Source organism: Rousettus aegyptiacus, unplaced genomic scaffold (assembly GCF_014176215.1).
Source record: "Rousettus aegyptiacus isolate mRouAeg1 unplaced genomic scaffold, mRouAeg1.p scaffold_m13_p_7, whole genome shotgun sequence".
In the NCBI taxonomy this organism is placed as follows: domain Eukaryota; kingdom Metazoa; phylum Chordata; class Mammalia; order Chiroptera; family Pteropodidae; genus Rousettus; species Rousettus aegyptiacus.
This window is the reverse complement of record NW_023416310.1, coordinates 40,075,259-40,091,066: the sequence shown is the minus strand read 5'-3', so window position 1 is coordinate 40,091,066 and position 15,808 is coordinate 40,075,259. Positions and strand designations below refer to the sequence as shown.

The following is a 15,808-nucleotide window of genomic DNA, read 5'->3' as shown; positions in this document are numbered from 1 at the left end:
AATAGCCAAAACAATCTGGACAAAGAAGAACAAAGCTGGAAAACTCACATTTCCTTATTTCAAAACTTACTATAATACTATGGTAATCAGAACAGTATGGTATTATCATAAAAGACATACAGACCAATAGAACTTAACAAAGACTCTACAAATAAACCCTCACATAAGGTTAAATGATTTCCAACAAGGGTGCCAAGTCCATTCAATGCGGAAAGGACAGTCTTTTCATAAATAGTATGGGAAAATCTGTATGTCTATATGCAAAAGATGAAATTCAACCCTTACCCTTGCACCCTACATGAAAAATAATTCACTTTGCATCAAAGATCTAAATGTAAGACCTAAACTACAAAACTCTTAGAAACAAACAAGGAAGAAACCTGCATGACATTGATTTGGCAATGATTTCTTAGATATCACATCAAAAGTATAGGCAAAAAAAGTAAAAATAGATAAACTGGACATCAAAATTCAGAACTTTTGGTCATCAAAGGACACTGTTAGTAATTATAATACGAGGACCGTAAAACAACTATTGTAAAGACTTTCGAGACATTACAGGGGAATATCTACATCATGAATAAACAGATGAGGAGGAATCTCAGCAGACAAATGTAAAATATGAACCAAATGGAAATACTAGAACCAAATGGTACAATATATGAAATAAAAAATTCCCAGTAAAAATATAAAAAGGACACTATGAACAGAATGGAAAGGTAATGCATGGAATGGGAGGAAAGATTTTCAAATATATATCTAAGGAATTATATATCTAGAATACATAAAATACTCTTAAAACTCAACAACAAAAACCAAACCCAATTCAAAAATAGGCAAAGGACTCAAAGAGACATTTCTCTGAAGATACACCAATGGCCAATAAGCACATGAAAAGATGCTCAATATCACTAATTATTGTGGAAATGTAAGTTATCATCTCACACCAATTTAGGATGGCTACTATTAAAAAAAAAAACAGAAAATAAGTGTTGACAAGAATGTGAAAAATTGGAACACTTGTGCATTATTGGTAAGATTGTAAAATGGTGCAACCACAATGAAAACAATATAGTGGTTTCTCAAAAAATTAAAGATAGAACTTACATATGATCCATTAACCTCACTTATAAGTATATATCCAAAAGAATTGTAATTAAAATATCAAAAAAAATATCTGCACACTCATATTCATAGCAGCAAAATTCACAGTAGCCAGGAAGAGGAAGCAACCCAAGTGTCCATCAACAAATGAATGGATAAACAAAATGTGGTATATACATATATACACACACACAGAGTGGATTATCATTCAGCCTTAAAAAAAGAAATCCTGTCACATGCCAAAACATGGATGTACTATGAAAACATTATGCTAAGTGAAACAAGCCAGTCACATAAATACAAATAATGTATTATTACTGCTGGGATGATGTGAAATCCAGCATTACCCCAGCAGCATGGAGGGGGTCCACAGTTCTTCCCCGCCCATGCAGTAAAAAATGGCAGGTCAGCAAGATTTAGAAAAAGTAAGATTGAAATTATGTTTTAGAAGGTGACAGGCCACACTAAGGAAGGCTACAGCCCTGTGGAATTTGGAAGGTCTCCAAGGGAGAATCAGGTTTTCAGTGAAGACAGCTGTTAATAGCACCAAAGTCTGTTTATATTTGGTTGTATGGGAGGGAATGAAGGTGGTACTAGATGATCCTCTTTTGAGATCACCCTGACAGTTGGCTACCATATAACCCGTTGCCTACTGCACATGTCCTTACCCAGAATTTAGTGTGTTTTAACTAGATTCATGAACTCCCAGGCACAGGCATGATATTATAATGATGCTATAATTAGACTGAGATTATGGGAAGGTTAAGGGTAGTACTTTCTGTATACACATTTTGTGGCTGGTTAAGCCAGCAGCTCTTATGGCCTTTGGGCCTTAGGATTTGGAGTAATTCATAATCATAAAACGGGTGTTTTAAGGAGGTTCTTCAGGAAGTTTTCTATGGTTACAGAGCTGGACATTTGCTCCTGTCATTCATGACTACCTAACGGTATGATACCACTTATATGAGGTTATCTAAAGTAGTCGGATCAACAGAAACAGTAAGTAAAATGGTGGTTACTAGAGGCTCGGGGGAGAGAGAAATGAAGAGTTGTTTAATGGGAGTACAGTGTCAGTTTTGCAAGATGAAAAAGTTATGGAGATCTGTTGCACAATAATGTGAATATACTTACTAACATTAAACTGTACACTTAAAAATGGTTAACATGATAAAAATTAAGTTCTGTGGTTTTTATAATTAAAAAGTTTTAAAACTAAACACACACACATACACACACAGTGTGGTCCTAAGTGTTTTGGCTTTTAATAACATTTGTGTGTTTTCACAGCTTCACTATATTTTCCCTAGGTATCTGTATGACATGGTAATAGCAAATGCTCTCTATACACTTTAAAATTCTAATTAAGAACAAATATTGGAAAAAGACATTTTCTTTTCTTCTTTGTGTTCAAATTGTGTGCTACTTGTGAGAAAGTTAAATAATTCGCTGCTAACAATTTTCCAGTATAATATTCCAGTTGTTGGTTAACAGCAAAAATATAACATTTAATTAACAAAATGCTGGTTAAAGACACAATGGGCAAGCTATAAACAAATTTTTTAAAATCTGAACTGAAAAACATTCATTATTCAGTTGTCAGACTCCCCTTGTTAATTGAAGTGTAAGAATGACAAAAGTCACAGGGAACTGGGACTGTGTAAATTTCTACATAGTAAACTGACAAATTTAAAAAAACGTTTCATTGAAGTATGTAAAAGTTTTCCTATAATCATACTTATAAAGAAGTTAGCAAAAATTGTATTTGCATTTCACTTATATCTTAATCATTTTATAACAGAACTCCTGGAGCCTTTGGACAGAGGAGATATGCTAAATGAAGCTTTTATCGGACTATCTTTAACACCTCAAGGAGGAGACCCATTTCCAGATAACTTCTCTCCCTTTTGTTCAATCTACAGACATATTATTCAACAAAGAACAGTGAATATCTCTTCTAAAAGGTAAGATATGTTGAACTAAGAAAACTGCTCCACAACAGGGAAGTATTTAGTATTAAACGATTTAAATATTCCTTGTTTAAATGCAAACTAATACTTAAGCAAGGATATTTCAAAATGCCAAAGAAAAATGTGCATTTTCTCATTGCTAAGACTTTGCAGTAGTTTGGTCATGAAAGAGCAGGCATGGTGGAGGGAGAATGGAATGTAAACAGAGTACTGTTAGAATGAATGTTATTCCAGGCCAAAATTAAATTAATATAATGTATTCTCTTTGTATTGTGTTGTTAAACTTTAGGATTGTTAGATTATTAAAATGTTTTTAGAATATTTAGTTTGAATTATAATTTATATATTCATACTTTGCAAGCTTGCCATTAGTTTTTGAAATCTGATAAATGATAATTTAACATCCATCCAACTTGCCACATTGGGTTATTGAGGAAATAAACATGAGGATAAGTGTAAAATTAAAAATACTAGACAAAGAGTGTTATTTCTAATAATTATAATGTTAATTATGATGATGATAATACTCTGAAGCAAAGGTCAGCAAACTTTTGTGTAAAAGGCCAGATATTATGCTTTGTGGGCTATACAGACTCTCTGCGGCTATAGTATAGTATAGTATAGTATAGTATAGTATAAATGAGAGGAGATGTTACAATAAAATTTTATTTACAAAACAGTCAGTGGGAGGGATTTGGCCTTTAGTATGCAGTTTATATACCTATTCTTGAAGATCCCGACTATCTGCAATAATTGTGACAAGGCCACATTTTTCATATATATCATATGTGATGTATATGAATATACAGTATGATATACCATGTATGAAATAACATGATATATGGAAATATATGATGTTCTGGGACTGTTCCCACCCTGCCATCATCCCTAAGCTAGTTCAATCCTATAGTTTTACTAGGGTGGGTCTGGCTGTGAAAACCAATAGCTGACTGGATTTGAAGCTTAAGAGTAGAAAAACTCTGCCCAGCAGCATTGTCAATAAAAATAGCACACTCACCATTGGTAAAAGTAACACTTGATAGGAAATGAACAGGATAAGCCACAGTTCTACTAGGCTGCTTATTAGGTCAAATGACAGAATGGCAGACTAGCCAGAAATTTAACAGAGAGATCATGGAAATGAGAGAACCAAAGAGGGGATAATTAAACTCTCTACACATTCCTGATGGAGTTGTTTGACCTCATTTTTTGGCTCTCTTTTGTCTTGTACAATACTAAATTTTTCCTTAATGCTCCTTTCTTCCTTCACACCTAATTGGCAAAAGGTGCCTCCCCATCTTTACCTTTGATCACCCACCTTCTCCCAGAAGCTCCCAGAAGCTAAAAACCTGCCTCTTCAAATTGCATGGCACTTTTAATGCTAAGCCCCTTCCATGTAGTCCATGCTCTGATCTACAAGAACATCCTGAGCAAGAGAGATCATACACTAGTAATGTTTTTTGTGTGTGTGCCATTTTATTTACAATTATTCCTAAGTTTGGACATTCTGTCTTCAAGTCATGCTGGAAGTATGGTTTCCATGTGGTTTCAATTCTCCATTTATTCATTTCTGTATTGTGTATTGAGAAAGAACTGGGAGGTGAAAAGGCAGCCACTACTATCTTCAGCTACCTGGAAATCCTTCCTCTGTTTACTTTTTTAAAAACAATTTTACTGAGATATTACCATGAAATTCACCCATTATAAGTATACAATTCAATTTACCAAACATTGTTCTAAAACCACAATGTTCTAAAACCACAGTGCAGTTTTAGAACATTTCCATCATCTCAAATAGTTCCTTTGTGCTAATTTACAGTCAATTCCCACTCCCACCTCAATCTGAGCCAATCACTTGTCTGCTTTCTGTCTCTAGAGAAATTTTATATAAATGAAATCATACAATCTAGAAATTTCATATAAATTGACTTACATAATATGTTATCTTGGGTCAGGCTTTTTTCATTTAGCATTAAGTTTTTGAGGTTTGTACGTGTCTTAGCATGTAGTTTATTCCTTAATTGCTGAATAGTAAGGATATACCATATTTTGTGTGTTCATTGACCAGCTGATGGCTATTTAACTTATTTTCAGCATTTGGCTATTCTGAATAATGGTGCTATAAATATTCACATGTAAGCCTCTGACTGGAGATATGTTTCATTTCCCTTGGGCAGATATCTAGGAGTGAAATTGTTGGATTGTATTATAAGTTTATATTGTTAGTTTTAAGAAACTATCAAATTGTTTTTCCGAAGCGACTATAACATTTTACATACCCACAACAATGTATGAGAGTCCAGTTTTTCCACATCCTCACCTATGCTTGGGATTGTCAGTCTTTTTTATTATAACTATTCTAGGAGGTACAAAACGGTATCTCATTGATTTTATTTTGCTTTTCCCTAATGACTAATGATGTGCATTTTTATGTGATGATTAGCCATTAATATATCTTACTTGTTAAAATATTTATTCAGAACTTATCCATTTTTTAATTGGGTTGTTTTATTATTGAATTATAAGATTTTATACATTTTATAAGTCCTTTATCAGATATCCAGTTTATAAGTATTTTCTTCCAGTTTGTCACTTGCCCTTTCATTTCCCTAACAATACTTATTGAAGTGCAGAAGTTTATTTTACTGAAGCCCAATTTAGCTATTATTTTTCTTTTAGTGATTGTACTTTTTGTCCTGTACATAGAAATCTTTTTCTAACCTAAGGACATAAAATTTTTCTCTTTTTTTTTCTAGAAGTTTTATAGTTTTAGCTCATATATTTAAGTCCATTTTCAGTTAATTTTTATGTATGAAGTGATATAAGCATCTAAGTTCATATTTCCCACATGGAAATCCAATTTTCCCAGCACCATTTGTTGTAAAGCTCCTTTTCCCCACTGACGTTTCCCCTTGGCGACTCGTCAAAAACGATAGAACATAAGCAGAATTTGCCATTCTATTCCATTGGTCTATATATCTACCCTTACACCAAAAAGTGCCTAGACTTTGCAATACTGAAGCCTGCACTAAACCAGAATCTCACAAAATACATCACAATACTACAAAAATAAACAGGAAAAAGATGAACAGTTCTATACAGTTATTTAAAGAAGCAGAAAATGAAAACCAACATATCAACTGAGGAAAACGGTATCTCATTGATCCCCAAAAAAACAACCATAAAGTAGAAGACTACTGCAATGATACTCCAAGCAGAATTAAATACAACAAGCAACTGGGTACATAGAAACCCACTCTGAATTAGAAAGATAAAAAAGAGGGGAGGGGAGAAAGGGAAGGAAGTTCATCGAACTCAAGAAAGAAAAAGAATATTATGTCAGTAATGAAAAATAAATTACAAGGCACCCAAATGAAAATTTAAAATGTAATTTAATAAAAGACACTGAAAATGGCATAAAATTATAGAATGAAAAAAAAGATAAAGTAAAAAAATGTCTGGGAGGAGCTACAGTAAATCCTCAACATCACCAACGGGTTCTTGGAAACTGCAACTTTAAGTGAAATGATGTATAATGAAACCAATTTGACCATAGACTAATTGACATAAACAAGAGTTAAGTTCCTATGGCATATTTCTGGTCACAAAATCACCAAACTTCTATATAAAGACCGAAAGCACTTCTAATATTAAATACTGAAATAAAGGTGCTATACATACATTTAAGAAATAGTAATTAAAGTAAGATAATTATTTTCCAACTTGCTGATTCTGGTTCGGGTTAGAGGGTGACCAGAGCTTATCCTGGCAGCTCAAGATGCAAGGAAGGAACACACTCTGGACAGGATGCCCTTTTGTTGCATGGTGCACTCACAAATCTACTTTCATTCAGTTACCCTACTATGAACATCTTTGGGATGAGAAAACCTGATTACACAGAGAAAATCCATGCAGACATGGGGAGAAGAGGCAAATTCCACACAGACAGTGGCCCTAGCCAGGAAATGATTTTTCCTTCTCATCAAAATGATGTTGAGCAAAATGACATTATTTGAGGAACTACTATAATAGAATGGGAGATAAGGCAAAGAAGCATCTGCATTTGTACAATTTCATTTCTTGAAAAAGAAAAATAAGACAATGGAACAGAATTAATATTTAAACTCTAGTCCAGGAAAATGTTTCAGAAATAATTTTTAAAAAAACACTTGGGAGAGTTTTTTTGGAAAAATGGCAGAATGAGAGACATCCCCAGATCTCTTCCTGTGAAATAAAAATAAGCTGAAAATCTAAAATTCAACAAAAAATACCCAAACTGCACACCAGCACATCTGAGCATGGGATCTGTGCATAAGAGCTACCACAAGTTAGAACCTGGGGGTGTCGGGCAGTGGACTAGGAGAAATAAAGAAGCTGCCTCTTCCATCTCCCAGACCTCCCCGTAGGAGGAAGGGGAGGGGAGAAGGGGCGGCGAGATCCTTAAACAACCCTCCCTAGGAAAGCTGTGAGCTCCCTATGGCCGGCCAGCAGCAGGGCCCAGTCATCAGAGCAGAAGGCAGAGAAGTGGGACAGCAGAAAAACGACAGTTGATTTTTGCCTTGACTTTAGTTTCTATGTTTTCTAATATGCATTTTATTGTTTGAGATCTTATATTCAGGTCCTTTATCCATTTTGAGTTAATTGTGGTGTGTGGTGATAGAAGTCTACTCTCATTCTTTTGCAGGTGGCTTTCCAGTTTTTCTAGCACCATTTATTGAAGAGGCTTTTCCTTTCTCTACTGCATGTTTTTTACTTTTCTGCCAAAAACTATTTGCCCATATAAATATGGGTTTACTTCTGGACTCTTGATTCTGTTCCACTGGTCCATGTGTCTGTTTTGCTGCCAATACCATGCTGTTTTGATTACATCGCTTTATAGTATAATTTGAAGTCGAGCAGAGTGATGCCTCCAGCCTTGTTTTTTCTCGGGTTCTTATGTGCTTCCATACAAATCTGATGGTTTCTTGTTCTATTTCGTTAGGAGAGGCCAATGGGATTTTGATGGGGATTGCATTAAATCTCTATAATGCTTTTGATCATTTAACTATGTAGATTTAACTATGTAGATTCTTCCAATCCAAGGACACGGAATATCTTTCCATTTCTTTGTATCTTCTTCGATTTCTTTTAATAGGGTCTTGTAGTTTTCATTACATAGGTCCTTCACATGTTTTCTTAAATTTATTCCTAGGTGTTTTATTCTTTTTGTTGCAATTGCAAAAGGAATTATTTTTTTCCACTTCTTGTTCTGACACTTCATTATTAGAGTATAGGAACGCTATGGATTTTTGAGCTTAGGTTTTATATTTGGAAACTTTACTGTATTTGCTTATTGTTTCTAGTAGTGTTCTTATGGAGTCTTTAGGGTTTTCTATATGGACAATCATGTCATCCGCAAATAGTGACAGTCTTACTTCTTTGTTTACTATTTGGATGTCTTTTATATCTTTCCCTTGTCTGACTACACTAGCTAGGACCTCCAATGTTATATTGAATAACAGTGCTGATAGTGGACAGCCTTGCCTTGTTCCTGATCTTGGAGGGAAGTTTTTTAGTTTTTCACCATTAAGTATAATGTTGGCTGAGGGTTTGTCATATGTGGCCTTTGTTATGTAAAGTTACTTTCCTTCTGTACCGATTTTTGTTAAGCATTTTGATCATAAATGGATGCCGTTTTCTTGTTGAAGGTTTTTTCTGCATCTATTGATATGATCATATGATTCTTATTTTTAAATTTGTTTATATGGTGTATCACATTAATCAATTCGCGTACGTTGAACCACCCCTTTGACCCTGGGGTGAAGCCCATTTGATCGTGGTGTATAATCTTTTTAATATGTTGCTGTGTTCGGTTTGCTAGTATCTTATTTAGAATTTTTGCATCTGTGTTCATGAGACATATTGATCCGTAGTTTTCTTTTTTTCTGTTATCATTACCAGGTTTTGGTATCACAGTAATATTGGCCTTATAAAATGAGTCGGGAAGTTGCCTTCTCTTCGATTTTTTGAAAGTGTTTGAGGAGAACAGGTATTAAATCATCTTTGAATGTTTGGTAGAATTCACCGGTGAAGCCATATCTGGTCCTGGACTTTTACTGTTTGGTAGGTTTTTGATGATTGTTTCAATTTCCATAATGCCGATCGGTGTATTTAGATTTTCCAGTTCTTCTTGATTCAGTCTAGGAAGGTTGTATTTTTCTAAGTACTGGTCCATTTCTTCTAGGTTATTAAATTTGGTGTTACGTACTTTTTCATAGTATTCTTGTATGATCCTTTGTATTTCTGCGATGTCAGTCATAATCTCCCCTCTTACATCCCTGATTTTGTTTATTTGTGTCCTGTCTCTTTTTCTTTAGTGAGTCTAGCCAGGGGTTTGTCAATTTTACTAACCTTCTCAAAGAACCAGCTCTTTGTTGTATGTATGTATGTATGTATGTATGTATGTATGTATGTATTGTTATTGTTTTCGATTTCATTTATTTCTGCTTTAAGGTTGATTATTTCTTCTCTTCTGCTGACTTTAGGCCTCACTTGTTCTTCCTGTTCTGGTTTTTTAATATGAAGCATTAGCTTGTTCATTTGGGCTCATTCTTGTTTTTGGAGATGGGCCTGTAACGATACAAACTTTCCTCTTATGACTGCTTTTGCTGTGTCCCAAAAGTTTTGATATGTTGTACTATCATTATCATTCGTTTCTATGTATCTCGATCTCTCTTTCTATTTCTTCTCTGACCCAGTTATTCTTCAGTAGCGTGCTGTTTAATCTCCATGTATTTGTGGTTCTTCCTGATTTCTTTTTGATCTCTAGTTTCAAAGCATTACGATCAGAGAATACGGTTGGTATGATTTCAACCCTCTGATATCTGTTGAGGCTATCTCCGTGTCCCAGTATGTGGCTGATTCTTAAGAATGTTCCATGTGCACTAGAGAAGAATGTATAAGCAGCTATTTGGAGATGGAAGGCTCTGTCAATGTCAATTATGTCCAGTTGGTCTAATGTGTCATTTAAGGGTGTCATTTCCTTATTGATTTTGTTAGGTGAGCTGACCCCTTTCAGTATTTCCTGTAGTGCAGGCCTCGTCATGGAGAGTTCCCTCAATTTTTGTACATCTGGAAAGGTCTTAATTTCTCCTTCATATCTAAAGGAGAGCTTAGCTGGATACATTATTCTAGGCTGGTAGTTCCTTTCACTTAATAGTTTAAATATTTGATTCCATTCCTTTCTGGCTTGTAAAGTCTGCACTGAGAAGTCTGCAGATAATCTAATGGGTTTTCCTTTATAAGTTACCATTTTCTTCTCTCTGGCTGCCCTGAGAATTCTTTGTCGTTGATTTTTGATCATTTTAATACAAAGTGTCTTGGTGAAGGCCCTTCTGGGTTGATAATTGGGTGTTCTGTTGACTTCTTGAATTCCGGCTCATTTCTTAGATTTAGGAAATTCTCATCGACTGTTTGTCTGAAAATGCTTTCTAGTCCCTGCTTCTTTTCCTCGCCTTCAGTAATGCCCATAATCTCATGCTTCCTTTCCTGATGATATCAGCTAGTTCCTGAATTTCTCTTTCATTATTTTTCATTCTTTGGTTTTCTCTTCTTCCTTCTGATTTATTTCTAGATTTCTGTCTTCGATATCACTGATCCTGTCCTCCATTTGGTCAGCTCTATTTCCCAAGCTTGCTATTTCATTTTTCAACTCTTGCAGAGAGAGAGAGAGAGAGAGAGAGAAAGAGAGAGAGCGCGAGCGAGCGCATGTGTGTGTGTGTGTGTGTGTATGTTCAATCTCCAGAACTTCTATTTGGTTCTTTTTGAGGGTTTCAGTCTCCTTGCTCTGCTCATCTAGTTGTTTTTTCAGTGCTTGAAATTGTTGATATGACTCATTTCAGAACTCACTGAGTTTTTTCAGAAGTGCCATCCTGAATTCTCTGTAATTTAAGTTGCAGATTTCTGTGTCTGCAAGCTTATTTTCTAGAGATTTTTCTCTTTCTTTCTGAGATGCCTTGTCTCCTTGGTTGTTCATGGCGTTTAATCGACTGTTATTCTACCTGGGCATTAATGAAAATGTATTCTGCTTTTCTTCCAGAAAGAAGATTTACTATATAAAGGTCTCTCGTTAGCCTGCTGCAAAGAAGGCGCTTTTCTTTTGGTTTCCAGTAGGTGGCGTCTAAGCCTCTTGGATCCCTGGTTTATATAAAGCCTTAATAATGCCTTTATAAAATGCCTTTCTTTTCTTGTAGATATTTGTTCAGGCTCGCTACCCTTGGTTTCAGTCCCTGTCAGTGTTAGCGACAGTTTCAGTAGTGTTTGCTCAGATTTGCCTGAAGCTCCGCAGTGATCGTTCTCAGAGGGTATGGGGGGAGGGGCCCTCTGGGTTGGAGGTTAGGGGGTTTGGCTCAGCCTAGGTTTTGCAACTGTGGCTGGTAAAAATCTACTGTTGTTTCTCTGCCATCTCCGATTTTCTGCCATCCCCATTTCTCAGTCTTCTGCCTGATGAGGGGGCACTGCTGCCGGCCGCAGGGAGCTCACAGCTCTCCCAGGCACAGCTGTCCAGGGAACTCACCGCACCTTCTCCCTTCACTCCCTCTTTTTATAGGGAGCTCTGGCTATAAGAGGCAGCTTCTGTGTTTCCCTCAGTCCACCACTCCACACCTGGTGTTCTGACCTGTGGTAGCTCTTATGTGCAGATCCAACTCTCAGACATGGAAGTGTGCAGTGGGTGTTTTTTTGTTGAGTATTTTTTGTTGAGTTCAGCTTATTGTTGTTTCAAGGGGAGAGATCTGGGGACAGCTCTCCCAGGCAGGGCTGTTCAGGGAACTCGCCACACAAACTTACCAAACCTTCTCCTCTCCCCTTCCTCCTACCCCTAAAGGGTGCTCTGGCAATTGTAAGAGGCAGTATTTTTATTTCTCCCAGTCCACCACCCCACGCCTGTGGTTCTGACCTGTGGTAGCTCTTATGTGCAGGTTCTACGCCTAGATTTGCTAGTGTGCAGTTTTGGTCTTTTATTGTTTTGTTTTAGATGCTCAGCTTATTGTTGTTTCAAGGGGAGAGATCTTGGGGTGTCTCTCGCTCTGATGTGTTTCCTCGGTCCTCACCCATTAAGTTTTAGTCCATCAGTACTTTCACTGATTGTCAGCTAAGAAATAACCAACAGAGCAATATGAACACATTTCAGAACAACTGAGAATCTTACAGAAAAGACTATTTCATGAAGACAGTGAAAGAGATGTTGGAAAAATGTTCAGATCTCATGCAAAAAAACATATTTGAGGCTATGGCACTTAACCAGTTAACTGAAAAATAGAACTTCCATGAGGATAATGAAATTAAAAGAACTGCAAAAGAACACATGATCCAGCAATCCCTCTACTGGGTATTTACTCCAAATACTTGAAAACATTTATCCGAAAAATATATATATACACCAATATATACAGCAGCGTTATTCACAGTATATGGAGGCAACCTAAGTGTCCTACAACAGATGACTAGATAAAGAAGAGATTGTACATAAATACAGTGAGTATTACTCAGCTATAAGAGGTGAAATACTGCTGTTTGTGATAACATGGATGGATCTTGAGATAATCATGCTAAGCAAAATATGCCAGACAGAAAAAGTTGAAAACCATATGATATCACTTATATGTGGGATATAAATATAAAAGCGACAAACGAACAGATTCATGGATATGGACAGGAGACTACTGGTTTCCAGAGGTACATGGGGTAAAAGGAGTCAAGTATGTGGTGACAGAAAGAAATCTAACTATGGTTGGTGAACACACAATGTAATACATATATGACTTACTGTTGAATTGTATACTTGATACTTATTGGATTTTGTTAATCACTGTCACCATAAAAAATAATTGCCAAAGAAAATGAGTTTATTATTAAAGTATTAATAAAAGCCTCAGAAAAATTAAGTCCTGGAATATTTATTGGAAATAATGGCCCTTTTCATGATTATGTATGTTGTCAAAGTCAGATGTGAAGTTAAAGATGCCGTATCATGCTCTTAACACAATATAGTCAGGAGAACTAGGACCACTCCCTATTTACGAAATCAAATTGAGTTACTATTTATTCCTTCTAAGAATTTATGCAGAGTTGAAATTATAACCTATATTTTATTTACATTAGATTAAGCTTATCTATATGGTTTTACCTTTTTTTTTTAGTCAAATTATATTGTCACTATATACTATGATTTTCAATCCTATTTTAAAGGAATTTAAAGAGCTTCTCCCCCCACCCTGAAAGCAGTTATCCTTAGATACGGGTCTCTTGCAGTTATTTTTTAAACTAGGTTCACATACCTTTCTGGGTCAAGAAAGAGAAATAAAAAAAAGTTTAAAAATGAAAACTTTCAGGGAGCAATTTTGGAAAGCAGTAAATAACCTAAGAAGATGGTATCATTTATATTTACACACAAAAAAATATAACTAAATAATAAATGATATTTCATATACAACTGAAAACAAAGCTGTACAGAAAGGCTGAATTGCATTCTGCAAATATAACAGATCTCCAGGAAAATCCTCTATGCGGGGCCTGAAACACCCTGACGCTACTAAGTAATACTTTTTTCTTACAGATCAACCTATTAATCTATTACCTATAGTTCAATATACATCAAGCTTTGCAAGTCCCATCCCAGAGATAAACTGCATATCTCGAATAAAGGAAAACAATTATCTATAAATTCCCTATATTTAAAAATTATAATTATTTTGTTTTGTTTATGTATTTTCCTGTAAACAAATTTGGGGAAATTGTTGCTTTGTCTCCCAAATAAAGTGACAGAGGGTGTCGTGTGCTTCCTATTACATCACACTGAGGTATATAATGTCTTTTAGTGATGCTAAGCTTAATCAATGGAATTCACCATCAACCTTTCACCTAATGTTTTGGAATTCGCTGGTGAAAGCTGCCTAGATTTTATTTTATTAGGATTTGTGAGATGGTGGTTTTTTAAATCTGCCATTCCTTCTGTATTTATAAACTGGAATTCTTATATTCAGAAAAAATTTCCTCACCACCTACTCGATTACTCTGAAAGGCAGAATAAATACTTTTTTCCCCCAGAGTTATCACTTTTCAAAAGTCATAAATTAAGCAATCAACCTGCAGTTGTTATTGTTTGGGGGGTGGGGGATGAGGAAGCAGTAGAGGATCATATGAATTATCAAATGATGTTTAATGTGTTTCAATACATTATGGTCAACATTCTTTCTGATGACCAGGTTTTGTAAATCAGAATAAATTTTTCAGAAACTAATTTTGGCAATATGTCACAAAGGCTTTAAATGTCATGACTTTCAATTTCATTTTTGTAAACTATACATAGACAAGTCTGTCACATTGTTATAAAAATGACTAACCTAATTCAAAAAACTCTAAAAAAGACATCTGCAGGTCCATACAGTTTTACTAGTGAACTCTACCAAACATTTAGAGGGGGAAAAAAAAAAAACATCAATTCTGCTCAACCTCTATTAGAAAATAAAGATTAAAACACATGTTCTTTTTGACTCTAAAATAAATGTGTATATTTACTGTATATTATATATATATATATATATATATTAGCAAACCAAATTAAACAATACATTAAAAATATCACATACCATGAGCAAGTTGGATTTATTCCTGGAGTGCAAGTTTGGTTCAATATCTGCAAATCAATTAATGTGGTATGCCACATTTACAAATTGAAAGATAAAAACCATATGATCATGTCAATAGATTCAGAAAAAATCATTCAACAAAATCCAGCATCCATCCATAAGGAAAACTATCAGCAAAGTAGGAACAGAGGAACCATGCCTGAACATAATAAAGGCCATGTATGACAAACCTCCAGCTAACATCATACTCAATGGAGAACAGCTAAAAGCATTTTCCTTAAGATCCGGAACAATACAAGGATGTCCATTTTCAACACTTTTATTCAACATAGTATTGGAAGCCCTAGCTACAGCAATCGGAAGAGAAAAAGAAAGAAAAGGCATCCAAATTAGAAAGGAGGAAGTAAAACTGTCATTGTTTGCCAAAGACATACTATATATGAAGAACCCTAAAGATTCTATCAAAATAACTGTTAGAACTGAGAAATGAATTCAGTAAAGTAGCAGACTACAAAATTAATATTCAGAAATCAGTTGCATTGTTATACACCAATGATGAACTATCAGAAAAAGAAATTAAGAAAACAATCCTGTTTACAACTGCATCAAAAACAATATAATACTTTGGAATCAAATTAACCAAAGAAATAAAAGACCTGTTCTTGGAAAATTATAAGTCATTGAAAAAAGAAATTGAAGACACAAATAAATGGGAACATATACCATGCTCAAAGTAGGAAGAATCAACATCATTAAAATGGCCATACTACCCAAAGCAATCTATAGATTCAATACAATCCCCATCAAAATACCAATGCATTTTTCAGAAAGCTAGAACAAATAATCCAAAAATTTATATGGAACCATAAAAGATCGCAAATAGCCACAGCAATTTGAGAAAGAACAATGTTGGATGTATCATATGACCTGATATCAACTATTCTATAAGGCTACAGTGACCAAAACAGTATAGTACCAGCATAAAAAGACACATAGATCAATGGAACAGAGAACTTAGAAATAAATCCACACCTATATGGTCATTTAATCTATGACAGAGGAGGCAAGAATATACAGTAGGGTAAAGACAATCTATTCGGTAAATGGTGT

The 15,808-nt window shown here is 35.0% G+C and overlaps 1 protein-coding gene across 10 annotated transcripts in view; it reads left to right on the top strand.

Moving 5' to 3' along the window:
* The window catches only part of LOC107519877 (WD repeat containing planar cell polarity effector), a 298,814-nt gene that overhangs the window by 256,109 nt on the left and 26,897 nt on the right, over positions 1 to 15,808 (top strand). For all 10 annotated transcript variants that reach the window (XM_036225119.1, XM_036225120.1, XM_036225126.1 and 7 more), the window contains one exon: positions 2,903 to 3,065. In XM_036225119.1, coding sequence (XP_036081012.1) covers positions 2,903 to 3,065 — 163 coding nt within the window. The remainder of the gene's footprint in view (positions 1 to 2,902; positions 3,066 to 15,808) is intronic.